Source organism: Gorilla gorilla, chromosome 7, assembly GCF_029281585.2.
Source record: "Gorilla gorilla gorilla isolate KB3781 chromosome 7, NHGRI_mGorGor1-v2.1_pri, whole genome shotgun sequence".
Classification (NCBI taxonomy): domain Eukaryota; kingdom Metazoa; phylum Chordata; class Mammalia; order Primates; family Hominidae; genus Gorilla; species Gorilla gorilla.
Window position 1 is genome coordinate 53,398,524 of NC_073231.2, and position 15,207 is coordinate 53,413,730.

General features: G+C 39.0%; 1 protein-coding gene across 1 annotated transcript in view; it reads left to right on the plus strand.

The window, feature by feature from the left end:
- PPP1R42 (protein phosphatase 1 regulatory subunit 42) overlaps window positions 1–15,207 on the plus strand; it is a 64,509-nt gene that overhangs the window by 44,928 nt on the left and 4,374 nt on the right. Inside the window, exons 7-8 of the mRNA XM_019032265.4 lie at window positions 1,494–1,625; window positions 12,585–12,631. Of these exons, the coding sequence (XP_018887810.2) occupies window positions 1,494–1,625; window positions 12,585–12,625 (173 nt within the window). The 3' untranslated portion in view covers window positions 12,626–12,631. The remainder of the gene's footprint in view (window positions 1–1,493; window positions 1,626–12,584; window positions 12,632–15,207) is intronic.

The following is a 15,207-nucleotide window of genomic DNA, read 5'->3' on the forward strand; positions in this document are numbered from 1 at the left end:
TTCAGTAGTACAACTAATATTTTATCAGAATATTGTCATTATCCCTGAAAGAATGTGTGATCTAATAAATTTTACTACATCCTTTCTACATTCTGGGATCTAGTGGATTACATGGATAATGAGAGAAACTATCTAATTTTCAAAACTACTATAATAAATTTTATTAGAAAAAATCTATCAAGCAGAGTCCTATGGAAAGAAAGAAAAAAATTTTGAAGAAAAAATCATCCTTCTATTAAATGAAGATCATCTGTGTTCACGTAATTAAAGAAACAATATAGGCAATATAAATATCCTATAATAAGGGAATTGTTCAATATTTTATAATATATCCATAAACAACAGAACACCAGCCATTAAGGAAACATAAGCCATATTTAAGGAAAAAATGGTAAAATGTTCACAACACAATATTAATAAGCAGGATGCAAAACTAATATAGAGGATTCCAATTTTATATACATATATAGAAAATAAAAACATGCTAAGAAATATACAAAAGTGTTATCAGTGATTATTTCTCATTGGGGAATAATTCTTTTATTTTTTGTGTGTTTTCCAAATGTCTTACAACATGCAAAAATTATTTGTATAATTTATGAAGCGCAATTTCTATCATACCTCTGTAATCCCAGGGCTTTGGGAAGCCAAGGTGAGAGGATCGTTTGAGGCCAGGAATACAAGAGCAGCCTGGGCAACATAGTGAGATCCCATCTCTAAAAAAAAAAAAGCTTTTAATTATCCAGGCATGGTGGCACATGGCTATTGTTCTAGCTACTTGGGAGGTTAAGGCAAGAGGATCACTTAAGCTGAGGAATTTTGAGGTTGCAGTGAGCTAAGATCATGCCACTGCATTCCAGCCTGGGTGACAGAGTGAGATCCTGTCTCAAAAATAAATAAATAAACAAAAATAATAAGGGGTATGGTCAGGCACGGTGGCTCATGCCTGTAATCCCAGCACTTTGGGAGGCCGAGGCAGGCGGATTGCTTAAGCTCAGGAGTTCCAGGCCAGCCTGGGCAACATGGCAAGACCTTGTCTCTACTAAAAATACAAAAAAATAGCTGGGGATGGTGGTGCACACCTGTGGTCCCAGCTATTTGGGAGGCTGAGGTGGGAGGATCACTTGAGCCCCAGGGGGCAGAGGTTGCTGTAAGCCAAGTTCACTCCATGCACTCCAGCCTGGATGACAGAGTGAGAACTTGTCTCAAAAAAAAAAAGGGGTGGGTGATAATAATTACAGAGCCTTTTAATGTTTTATTTAATGATATTTCCATTGTTTATAACAAGCACATATTCTTTTTGGAATCAGAAAAAATCTATAAATAAAATCTCAACAAAAGTACATGCGTTGTATAATTAATGTATTTTAAAAACAAATTTATTTCAGTCTATGGTGTAACTTAAGTTTCTGTGCTCTGAACCAGAAGTGCATATTTTGACTTATGTTTATATGTATATATTGTATTTTTTAAATGTATGTATTTTTCTCCAGAATTTCTTGATGGAAAAGAAATTAAAAATATAGAAAGACAATTCCTAATGAATTGGAAAGCATCCAAAGATGCCAAGAAAATCAGCAAAAAAAGGAGCAGTAAAAATGAGGATGCAAGCAATTCACTCATAAGTAAGCATTCTGTCACTCATTAGGTGACTGCTCTTCTAGCAAAGGAAATATTCTAGGCAACAAAAAAATGCCAACAAATAAAATAGTTTTTGTTTAGTTTTTTGTTGTTGTTGTTTTATGTGGTTTTTAAAAACTTATTTACTTAGTTGTACATAAGTACAATTTGTCTTGTATTGGAAATTTCACCTATAATGTTTATGTAAATGGTAGCCACTATGAACAACAGCTGTGTTTGGTTTTGTGTAAACATAGAGCCACAAGGGTGGGGAAAAATGTATAATTATCAGGCAAAAGTGCATGATATCAGCTATGTAAATTGTGAAACCTAAGCCACTAGTATGTTTGTTAAGTAACAGTGCAAAAAGGCCAGGCACGGTGGCTCACACCTGTAATCCCAGCACTTTGGGAGGATGAGGCGGGTGGATCACCTGAAGTCAGGAGTTCAAGACTATCCTGGCCAACATGATGAAACCCTGTCTCTACTAAAAATACAAAAAATTAGCCAGGCGTGGTGACAGGCACCTGTAATCCCATCTACTTGGGAGGCTGAGGCAGGAGAATCGCTTGAACCCAGGAGGCGGAGGCTGCAGTGAGCCGAGATTGCGCCATTGCACTCCAGCCTGGGCAGCAAGAGCAAAACTCCATCTCAAAAAAAAAAAAAAAAAGTGCAAATCACATTTTTCATCAGGATAGAAAATAAAAATATATCACGACCACATCTGTGGACTGTCTCCCTTCTTATGCACATACTCCAACACCTGAAAATTTGGATTATAATATACCTAAAGTTGTGTTACAAAGGACATACCAACCTCCCTTGCCTAACTAATGCAACAAAATGTAACTAAGAGTAATGTGTAACAGTTATCTTCATTTTGGAGCATCCAAGAACTGACTAATCTGGCGGGGCATGGTGGCTCATGCCTGTAATCCCAGCACTGTGGGAGGCTGAGACAGGCAGATCACCTGAGGTCAGGAGTTCAAGACCATCCTGGCCAACACGGTGAAACCCCATCTCTACAAAAATACAAAAATTAGCCAGGCATGATGGCAGGTGCCTGTAATCCCAGCTACTCGGGAGGCTGAGGCAGGAGAATCACTTGAACCCGGGAGGTGGAGGTTGCAGTGAGCTGACATTGCGCCATTGCACTCCAGCCTGGGCGACAGAACAAGACTCCGTCTTAAAGAAAAAAAAAAAAAGAACTGACCACAGATTTTTTAGCCCATGACATTGCAATGAGCCCCTTCCTCCTTTCCATGATAGTGTTTGAATGCTAATGTTCTTGTTCTACAACTGACTAAGGGAAGGGATAAGGACATAGTGAAGGGGCTAGGCCAGGGAAATAGGAAAAGGGAAATGGGGACACTGTAGTGAGGCTTTATGCTAGGCTTTATCCTAGCAGAGCTGCTAGGATAGGATAGCATATCCTAGGAGCTCTGTCACTCTAGGACATGGTGTCTGACATGAGGAGGAGCACGGGTGGAGAGGCATGGAGCTCTAGTGATTTTGCCATATCATGTTCACTGAATACGAACTATGGGCCAAGCATGGTGATTCACACCTGTAGTTCCAGTACTTTGGGAGGCTGAGGTGGGAGGATAATTTGAGCCTAGGAGTTCAAGATCAGCTTGAGCAACACAGTGAAACCTCATCTATAAAAAAAAAATTTTTAAATTAGCCAGGCATGGTGGCATGTGCCTGTCGTCCCAGCTACTTGGAAGGCTGAGGAAGGAGGATCACTGGAGCCTGGGAGATCAAGGCTGTAGTGAGCATGGTTGTGCCACTTCACTCCAGCCTGGGGAACAGAGCAAGACCCCATCTGAAAAAAATAAAGAATATAAATTATGGAAAATCATTAAGTAGAATGGGATTTTCTTAGTTGATAATATACTCATGAGTATATTGCAGTATACTGTGTTGCAATGTGAATTTCTCAATATCTGAAACTTCTAAAATAGTCAGAAGGCATTTTTCCTCTGTTCATTCCTGGCTGGCTGTGAAGGGCAGAACTAGACCTAGGGTAAGGATTCTAGTATTTTACATATTTTCAGTATTACATCAAAGATGTCACTTTTTAAATATTTAATACCAGCCCTCACCCCAGAATTGGGCCAATTCTAAAAATAATGTAGTTTCTTTCATTTTAACTGATTTCAAAAATTCTTCCTAATTTAGGGACAACTACATTAATTAATTGTTAACTTCAATGAAATTTGACAAAATAATAATATGTCTTTAAATTTACAACTTAAAAAAATTATAGTCTACTAACCAAAGCAATCTATACAATGCAATCCCTATAAAAATACCAATGACATTCTTCACAGAAATAGAAAAAAAATCCTAAAATGTGTGTGGAACCCCAATAACCAAAGCAATACTGAGCAAAACCAACAAAGCCAGAGCCACCACACTACTAGACTTCAAGATATACAACAAAGCTACAGTAACCAAAACCAAAACCAAAATACCATGGTACTGGTATAAAAACACAGAAACATAGACTAGTAGAACAGAATAGAGAACCCAGAAACCAATCCACTTAGCTACAGCCAACTGATTTTTGACCAAGGTGCCAAGAACATACATTGGATCACAGCTCACAACAGCCTCGATCTCCCAGGCTCAAATGATCCTCCTGCCTCAGAACTCCCAAGTAGCTGAGATGACAGGTGTGTGCAACCATACCCAGCTAATTTTAAAATATTTTTTGTAGAGATGAGGTCTCACTGTGTTGCCCAAGCTAATCTTGAAATCCTCGGCTCAAGCTATCCTCCTCTTCAATAAATGGTGATGGGAAAACTGGATATCCATATGCAGAAGAATGAAACTAGATCCCTAGCTATTACCCTATGCAAAAATCAACTCAGTATGGATCAAAGACCTAAATATGAGACCTGAAACTATAAAACTACTAGAGGAAATGCTTCAGGACATTGGTCTGGGATAAGATTTTATAATAGAACCTCAAAAGCACAGGCAATGAGAACAAAAATAAACAAGTGGGATTATGTCAAACTAAAAAGCTTCTGCACAGCAAAGGGAACAATCAAGAGTGAAAAGACAACCTATAGAATGGGAAAAATATCTGTAAACTATTCATCTGACAGGATTATTATTCAGAATATACAAGAAACTGAAACATCTCAAAAGCAAAAAAACAACAACCCAGTTTTAAAATGGGCAAAGGATCTGAACAGACATTTCTCAAAAGAAGACACACAAATGGCCAACAAATATAAGAAAGATATGCCCAATATCACTTAATCATCAGGATGCAAATCAAAACCACAATGAGGTGTCATCTCATCCCAGTTAGGATGGCTATTAACAAAAAGACAAAAAATAACAACAGGTAGCCAGGCACAGTGGCTCACGGCTGTAATCTCAGCATTTTGGGAGGCTGAGGTGGGTGGATCACTTGAAGTCAGGAGTTCAGGAACGGCCTGGCCAACATGGTGAAACCCTGTCTCTACTGACAATACAAAAGTTAGCCAGGTGTGGTGGTGCACACCTGCAATTCCAGCTACTTGGAAGGCTGAGGCACGAGAATCGCTTGAACCCAGGAGGCAGTGAGCTGAGATCGCACCACTGCACTCTAGCCTGGTGACAGAGTGAGACTTAGTCTCAAAAATAAAAACCAAATGCTGGTGATATGGTTTGGCTGTGTCCCCACCCAAATCTCATCTTGAATTGTAGCTTCCATAATTCCCATGTGTTGTGGGAGGGACGTGGTGGGAGATAATCGAATTATGGGGGTGGTTTCCCCCATACTGTTCTTGTGATAGTGGATAAGTCTCATGAGATCTGATGATTTTATAAGCAGTTTCCCCTTTTGCCTGGCTCTCATTCTCTCTTGTCTGCCACCATATAAGATGTGCCTTTTGCCTTCTGCCATGATTGTGAGGCCTCCCCAGCCATGTGGAACTGTGAGTCCATTAAACCTCTTTTTCTTTATAAATTACCCAAGTCTTAGGTATGTCTTTATCAGCAGCATGAAAATGGACTAATACAGCTGGTGAGGATGCAGAGAAAAGGGAGCTCTCTTATACACTGTTAGTGGGAATGTAAAGTTGTACAACCACTATAGAGAACAGAATGGAGGTTCCTCAAAAAACTACAAATAGGGGGCTGGACGTGGTGGCTTACAACTGTAATCCCAGTGCTTTTGGAGGCCAAGGCAGAAGTATCAGTTGAGACTAGGAGATCAAGACCAGCCTGGGCAACAAAGCAAGACACCATCTCTTCAAAAACATTATTTTTAAAATTAGCGGCCAGGCGAGGTGGCTCATGCCTGTAATCCCAGCACTTTTGGAGGCCAAGGTAGGTGGATCACTTGAGGTCAGGAGTTCAAGACCAGCCTGGCCAATATGGTGAAACCCTTTCTCTACTAAAAATACAAAAATTAGCCGGGCATGGGGGTACACACCCGTAGTCTCAGCTACTGTGGAGGCTGAGACAGGAGAATCGATTGAACCTGGAAGGCAGAGGCTGCAGTGAGCCAAGATCATGCCATTGCACTCCAGCCTGGGAAACAGAGCGAGACTCCATCTAAAAAAAGAAAGAAAGAAAATTAGCTCAGTGTGGTAGTATACACCTGTAGTCCCAGCTACTCAGGAGGCTCAGGCAGGGGGATTGCTTGAGCCCAGGAGCTTGAAGCTGCAGTAAGCTATGATCAAGCCACTGCACTCCTGCCTGGACAACAGAGCAAGACCCTGTCTCTTAAAAAAAAAAAAAAAAAAAGCAAGGGTGGGCTCGATGGCTCACGCCTGTAATCCCAGCACTTTGGGAGGCCAAGGCAGGTGGATCATAGGTCAGGAGTTCAAGACCAGCCTGGCCAAGATGGTGAAACCTCGTCTCTACTAAAAATACAAAAAAAAATTAGCTGAGCGTGGTGGCACACGCCTGTAATCCCAGCTATCCGGGAGGCTGAGGCAGAGAATTTCTTAAACCTGGGAGGCGGAGGTTGCAGTGAGCTGAGATCACACAACTGCACTTCAGCCTGTGTGACAGAGCAAGACTCCGTCTAAAAAAAAAGAAAAAAAAAAAGCAAAACAAAACAAAAACCTACAAATAGAACTACCAGATTTTCCTTGAATTTAAAAAAATTCCTTGAATTAAAAAAAGAAGAAGAACTACCATATGATCTAGCAATCCCACTATTGACCATCTAACCAAAGGAAAAGAAATCAGTGTATCAAGGAGACATCCACACCCTCATGTTTGTTGCAGGAGTGTTCACAATAGCCAAGATACAGAATTGCCCTAAGTGTCCAACAGATGAATGGATAAAGAAAATGTGGTATATATACACAATGGAATACTATTCAACTATAAATAAGAATGAAATCCTGTTATTCGCAACAACGCGGATGGAAATGGGGGACATTATGTTAAGTGAAATAAGCCAGAAACAGAAAGTGAAACGGTGCATGTTCTCACTCATCTGTGAAAGCTAAAAAAAACAAAACAAAAAAAAAAAAAACACCAAAAAGTTGATCTCATAGAATTAAAAAGTAGAACGAGGATACTACAGACTGGGAAGGCCAGAGGGAATAAGGCAAGGGAAGAGAGAGATTTGGTAAAGGTTACAAAATTACAACCAGATAGGCGGAATAAACTTTAGAGTTCTATAGCAGCTGTCCCCAACCTTTGTAGCACCAGGGACTGGTTTTGTGGAAGACAATTTTTCCATGGACCAGAAGTGTGGTGGAGGGGGATATTGTTTTGGGATGATACAAGTACATTACATTTATTGTGCACTTTATTTCTATTAACATTGCACTGTAATGTATAATGAAATCGTAATTCACCATAACGTAGAGTCAGCGGGAGCCCTGAGCTTTTTTTCCTGCAACTAGATGATCCTTTCTGGGAGTAATGAGAGACAGTGACAGATCATCGGGCATTAGATTCTCATAAGGAGTTCACAACCTAGATCCCTCGCATGCACAGTTCACAATAGGGTTCATGTTCCTATGAGAATCCAATGCTGTAGCAGATCTGATAGGAGGCAGAGCTCAGGTGGTAATGCGAATTATGGAGAGCAGCTGTAAATACAGATGAAGCTTCATTCGCTTACCTGCCACTCACCTTCTGCTATGCAGCCCAGTTTCTAATAGGCCACAGACCAGGACCATTGGGGTTGGGGACCCCTGCACTATAGGATGACCATAGTTAACAATCATATATAGTTTCAAATAGCTAGAAGGAGAATATTGAATGATGCCAACACAAAGAAATGATAAGTGTTTGAGATGATGTATATGCTAATTTCCCTGATTTGATCACTATACATTATATGTATTGCAACATCACTATGTACCCTATAAATATGTACAATTATGTCTCAACTAAATTTTTTTAAATTAGCCATTTAATTTTCTCAAAACAGTCCTTATTAATCTCTTTATAATCTAGTGTGAGCCCCAACTAACAAAAACCATCTCTTTTTTTTTGATAGAGTATCACTCTGTCACCCAGGCTGGAGTACAGTGGCACAATCTCAGTTCATTGCAACCTCTGCCTCCCAGGTTCAAGCAATTCTCCTGCCTCAGCCTCCCGAGAAGCTGGGATTACAGGCATGTGCCACCATACCTGACTACTTTTTGTATTTTTAGTAGATGGGATTTCACCATGTTGGCCAGGCTGGTCTTGAACTCCTGAACTCAAGTGATCCACCCACCTTGGCCTTCCAAAGTCCTGGGATTACAGGCATGAGCCACTGCGCCCCGCCCGAAAACAATGTTTAAAGTCATATAGATAAATTAGCAACAAACTATCTGAAAAGAAATTATGAAAATAATCCCATTTACAATAACAACAAAAGAATAAAATACCCAGGAATAAATTTAATTAAGGAGGTGAAAGACATATGCTGAAAACGACAAAACATTGATGAAAGAAATTAAACAAGACATCTTCTGCAATGTCTGCTTATAAATTTTAAAAGAAATTAAACAAGACACAAATGAAAAGACACCTCATGTTCATGAACTGAAGACTCAATATTGTAAAATATCCGTAAGACCAAAAGTGATCCACAGATTCAATGCGATTTCTATCAAAATCCCAATTGCATTTTTTATAGAAATAGAAAAAAGCAATTCTAAAATTCATATGGAACCACTGAAGACCACAAATAGCCAAATCAATCTTAAGAATGAAGAACAAAGCTGAAGGCACCACATTTCTTAACTTTGAAATATATTACATAGATACAGTAATCAAAACAGTATGGTACTGGCAGAAGACAGGCATATAGGGAAATGGAACAAAATAGAGCACCCACGAAAAAAAATCCATGCATATGTAGTCAACTGATCTTTGACAAGGTGCCTAGAATACACAATGGGGAAAGAAAAGTCTCTTAAACAAATAGTGGTTTTTGTTCCTCCAAAGAAGACATACAAATTTCTCCAAAGAAGACATACAAATGGCCAACAGGTATATGAAGAAATACTCAATGTCAGTAATCATCAGGGAAATGCAAATCAAAATAGATATGAGCTATCACCTCACATCTGTCAGGATGGCTTTTATTTTTTTTTCCGAGACAGAGTTTTACTCTTGTTGCCTAGGCTGGAGTGCAATGGCGTGCTCTCAGCTCACTGCAACCTCCGCCTCCTGGGTTCAAGCAATTCTCCTGCCTCAGCCTCCCGAGTAGCTGAGATTACAGGCATGTACCACCACACCCGGCTAATTTTGCATTTTCAGTAGAGATGGGGTTTCACCATATTGGTCAGACTGGTCTCCAACTCCTGAACTCAAGTGATCCACCTGCCTCAGCCCCCCAAACTGCTGGTATTACAGACATAAGCCATTGTGCCCAGATGGCTATCATTTTAAAAAAGGCAACATGTGTTACAGAGGATGTGAAGAAACTGGAACCCTTGCACACCATTGGTGGGAATGTAAAATGGTGCAGCCACTATAGCAAACAGTATGAACGTTCCTCAAAAAGTTAAAAATAGGACTGCCATATGACCCAACAATCCCACTTATGGATATTTATCCAAAAGAATTGAAATCAGGATTTCCAAGAGACATCAGTACTCCTATGTTCATTGCAGCACTATTCACAATAGTCAAGATGCAGAAACAAGGTACATGGACATTGGACAGATGAATGGATAAAGGAAGTGTATATTAAATGGAACATGGAACACTATTCAGCTTTACAAAGAAAGGAAATTCTGCAATATGTGACAACATGGGTGAGCCTTGAGGATATTATGCTAAGTGAAATGAGCCAGGTCAAAGAAAGACAAATACTGATTCAACTTATATAAGATACCTAAAATAGTTAAATTCACACACTCAAAGAGTGGAGTGCTATTGCCAGCAGCTGAGGGGAGGAAAGGGAGACTTACTAATCAATGGGCATAAAGTTTCGGCCAAACAAGATGAATAAACTCTAGAGATCTACTATACGACATTGTACCTAAGGTAAAAAAAAATAATGTATTGTACATTTAAAACTTTGTTAAGAGGGTAGATTTTGGCTGGGCACGGTGGCTCACAACTGTAATCTCAGCACTTTGGGAGGCTGAGGCAGGCAGATCACTTGAGGTCAGGAGTTCGAGACCAGCCTGGCCAATATGGCGAAACCCTGTCTCTACCAAAAATACAAAACAATTAGCTGGGTGTGGTGGTGTGCCCCTGTAGTCTCAGTTACTTGGGAGGATGAGGCAAGAGAACTGCTTGAACCTGGGAGGCAGAGGCTGCAGTGAGCCGAGATGGCACCACTGCACCCCAGCCTGGGTGACAGAGCAAGACATCGTCTCAAAAAACAAAACAAAAAACAAAACAAAAAAAAAAGGAGGGTAGATCTCATGTTAAATAGTTTTGCTACAATTTTTAAAAGTCCATATAGAATGTTATAGTATGTAAGCTTCATTTCAGACCTTGTGGTAGTTGCTGTTATAATAATTATTAATAATTTAAAATGGAAAGCACTCGGAATTAGAAGGCAAAGAAGAGGGGGCAAGGGAAGAAAAAAGAACTGACATTTACTGTGCTAAACATTTCAGATATTTACATACATTATTGCATTTAATCATTATAACCTGTGAGGCAGAAGATCATTATATGCATTTTGCAGATGAGAAAGTTCAGTTTCAGCAAATGAAGTGACTTGTCTTGAGTTTACAAAGCTAGCAGGGGGCACAGGCTAAATGAAGCTGGGATATAAGGACAATTAATGTTCTAAAGCAATAATGCTCTACTTAGAAATTCACTTCAATTTGGTGGGAATTTGGGAAAATAACAGATGGGGAAATATGTGATATGTAAACAATTTTTATAACTAAAAAGGAGCTAGAGGAAATAGGATAATACAACAAATTTCAAAATTTTAAAAGGAGTACTCAAATAGATTACATAATTTACTATATTGAAAAATGGTCTCAGCCGGGTGCGGTGGCTCATGCCTATAATCCCAGCACTTCGGGAGGCTGAGGCGGGCAGATCACCTGAGGTCAGGAGTTCACGACCAGCCTGGCCAACATGGTGAAACCCCGCCTCTACTAATAGTACAAAAATTAGCCGGGTGTGGTGGCAGGCGCCTATAATCCCAGCTACTAGGGAGGCTGAGGCAGGAGAATCACTTGAACCCGGGAGGCAAAGGTTGTAGTGAGCCGAGATCGTGCCACTGCATTCCAGCCTGGGTGACAAGATGACACTCTGTCTCAAAAAAAAAATGGTCTCTAAAATCAATTAAAATAAAATTTAAAGTGAACACACTGAGTAGCTGCAGCAGAAAATTTTCTGAGCTTTTCTCAGGAGTACTTGGTTATTCTTCCTTGGCCATTTGTAGGTCCTCCCTCCCCTTTGCCCATGTTTGCCATCCCCATCCAAACAGATGGTACAAACCTGGAACTCTCAGGCTTAAAAGCAGTGACATCCCTGTATACACGTATGTAATATACAATAACTCTATCCTTTTGTATATGTCCAATAGCATACTATATGGTCTTTATGCAAAGACTCTTTTATAACTGTGCAAGAGAAAGGGAAAGCATAAATTAAAATCTAGAAAATATATTATGTATTTTCAAAATCTACAGTATACCTACCTTTCAGGTCTTTAGAAGAGTTAAGATGAACTTTTTAAAGGCACCTCTGTGCAACCAAATACATTGTAAGGGAACAGGAATTCTTAAAAAGATGGTAATAATTTTTGTACTTCCTAATCTTTTATGTATTTTTGATAGCCTTGTAAATTTGGAGCTCTATATTGGGGATTATGGTAAAATTATAGGAATTATTATAACCTCTAACTTCAAGGATCTTACAATTTAAAAATCTTATCCTAAGTATAGCCATATAGCTATATAACACAAAATTGTAAACATACTTTAATATCTTAATAAAATCCAAAATATTATACTCACATCTTTTAGCACTTTCTTTTATAGCACTTCTATAGAAAAATTCATAACAAACATTTAATAAACATTTATTAAGCACCTCGAATGTGTCCAAGAATATGCCAGCCACTGTGGATTAGAGGTGAATAGGGCTGTCCCTACTTAAAAGGAAATTACTGCTGGAAAGGGAGGAGGATCTGAAAGCAGGTAAATGATATGGAATGTTAAGTGCCAGAATAAAGGTATGGACATATCCCCAAAACGATACACGATTAATTTACTCCCTACAAGTTAAACAATTTGAAAAAATAAACTAACTCAGAACAGTAAAATTAAGGGCAGTTAATATTTATATTAATGTTGGCATGCTCATTTTATTTTAAGAGTTGACCATGAACTTTCCTGTATAGGTTTTTGTATATGAAAGTCTGTGCTATTTTTTCCTTGGGTTATTAATTTTATTACTAGTTTTACTGTGTATTCATTTAGCTTTATTTAATTTTTAGATAATCTAATATTGTTATACCTTTTTTACAATTTAGTTATTAATTTCAAAGCAGAATGCTTTTATTTCTTTGTGTGCTACAGGTAACTTCAAAACAATGCATCATATAGTTCCTGTTTATTAGCCACAGGTGGGTAAGCCAAAATTAGTCTTTTTCTCTGAAATACAGAGATACCCTGTAAATGGAAATGCATCTCCAGAAAGTTCCTGAGAAGATTACACTAAAATTATTGAAGAGATGGGGTAGGTTCTTTCAAATATTTATGTGACTTTATCTTTTTGGTGGGGAGGAGACATCTTCACAGTAAACAAAGAGGAACAGAGGCCATCCAATCTGTCTCCTAGTTCTTTGTTCTCAATCCTTTTTGGCCAAACATAGAAAGAAAGAAAAAAAAAGTTCATTGTTGGTCTGCCCAAACACTCAGAAAGTTACAATGGGAAGGGGTGTTTCCAGAAGACTTCGGCATTAGACTGGATACACCCACTGAGGTAAGGTAGGAGACTCAGAAAAGTCCCAGAGGCAGTAGGTAAAGATGTCTCAATGATCAGGGATTCTGTCAAAGGAGCCTGAGGCCTAGCTGATGATGAGTAGTCCACCAGTGGGTGGGCGACTTCAGAGCATATGGTTGCAGAAAGTCCAGAGGCCTACAGAATTAGACTACTTTCACCACTTCTACAAACCAGATTTTTAAGCTGCTGTCTCTGAAGGAGGCAGAAGTTTCTCCTGATGAGGAAAAATTTGCTTTTTGGTTTAAAAAAGGTATTGCTTTGATGGAAAAATAAGCCAGAGCTGGGGACAGTGGTTCACGCCTATAATCTCAGCATTTTGGGAGGCTTAGGTGGGCAGATCATTTTAGTCCAGGAGTTCAAGACCAGCCTGGCCAACATGGAGAAACCCCTTCTCTACAAAAAAAAAAAAATACAAAAATTAGCTGGACATGGTGGTGCGTGCCTATAGTCCCAGCTACTTTGGAGGCTGAAGTGGGAGGGTCACTTGAGCCTGGGAGACAGAGGCTGCAATGAGCTGAGATTGCTCCACTGCACTCCAGCCTGGGCAACAGAGTGGGACCCCATCTCAATAAATTAAATAAATAAATACCCATACCAGAAAGTAACTTCATTTATATATAAAACATGAGACATCTGCCATATGCTGGGCAACACTGAATATAAAAACTCAAATGAGATAATCCTGATCTCAAATATTTTGCCACAAGCTAGCTGGGGAGTCAAATACGATATAATTACTCTATAGTGTGATAAATGCTATGGGCTTTAAAAACCAGATCCTAATACATCTTATAAATTTTGCATTAAACTTATTTTTTCATTTATAATCAATACAATGATTGCTATATTGATCCTTCCAACCAAATCAGATTAGTGATCGCAATATACTAAAGGCCAATAATAGCATATTTCATTGAGAAAGTAAACAGAGCCAGGGGACATACTTTGGAATCGTTTTCCTTTTCCCAGAACTGCCTGCTGAAGGTCAAGTGGGCTTATCATGACACCCTCTTTGAAGGGTCCCATCGAGGGATGATGATTTAGAATTGCCTAGTACAGCCCACCTCAAGAAGCCCTGTGAACATTACTGCTGCACTGTCCTACCCCTATTCCCTGCAGAGTGGCTCAGGCTTGCTGGGATGCAGTCTTAGGAGAGAGAAGGTCTGTGGGTATGGAAAATGCTTTATTTGGGGAGAAGTGAAAGGATATGCAGGGAGTCCTTGTTTTGGTCTTGCCTCCTCTCCATTCACAATAAAACAGGAGCTATGTGAGACATTTACTGCTTATGTCCATTGTCATTATCACCAAACCATTGCCTACTTGTCCATAGCACCACAATAGTTTCTTAAAGATTTACACAACTGTTATCAATTCCACAACAGTGTTCTTAAGTTTTGTTTCTTTGCCAAGCATTTTGAAAAATCTTGCTAGTATATCATCAAGGAAGAAAATAAAACAATAAAAATGTACACAGCCTCAGAAAACAATGTTGATGCATTCTATACATTGCCACATGCATTGTTAGATCAATAGTGAGCTGCGGCCCATTCCACATATTCTGTAGCCCCAAGCAAAGCCCAAGTCACTAGGAGTACACTGATAAAACATCAAATAAATCACTCTACCCTCATTTTCCTAACTACGAACACTAAATACAGAACTAAATGCATTTTTTAAAATACAAACTACTATGTACTGCAAAGATAGGCTATCCTAAATGAAGCCAGCAAATCAAAAGGGTTCTGTGAGAACACAAGAATGTCCTGCCTCTGCCACCATCAAGTGAAGCCAATTATGTTCAATCCTGAGTCTTCAATTTTATCCTGTGAAAAAGCATTACATAAATTTTTAAATGCTTATTATTTCCTCAGGCAATACTTTCACCTTAGGTATGCCAAAATATTGTTTTAGTATATCAAAAGATTTAATCCGTATTAAATGAGATTATCAGTTCTACCTCTCTTTAATAAAAGGTAATCAAATATATTACAGAGTTTCATCAAACTCTTGATACAGATTTTCAGGGCATGCCTTTTGCTAATTTTAGCAATTTAACATAAATCTAGGAGATAATGAAAATAAAGCTAGAAGGTCAGTAAAGTGTTAAAAACAAAATATTCAGCCTAAACACACAGAACAGATTTTTAGTTTCTAGAAAATTGATTAAAGCTACCCCTTGCCTTAATTACTTTAAGG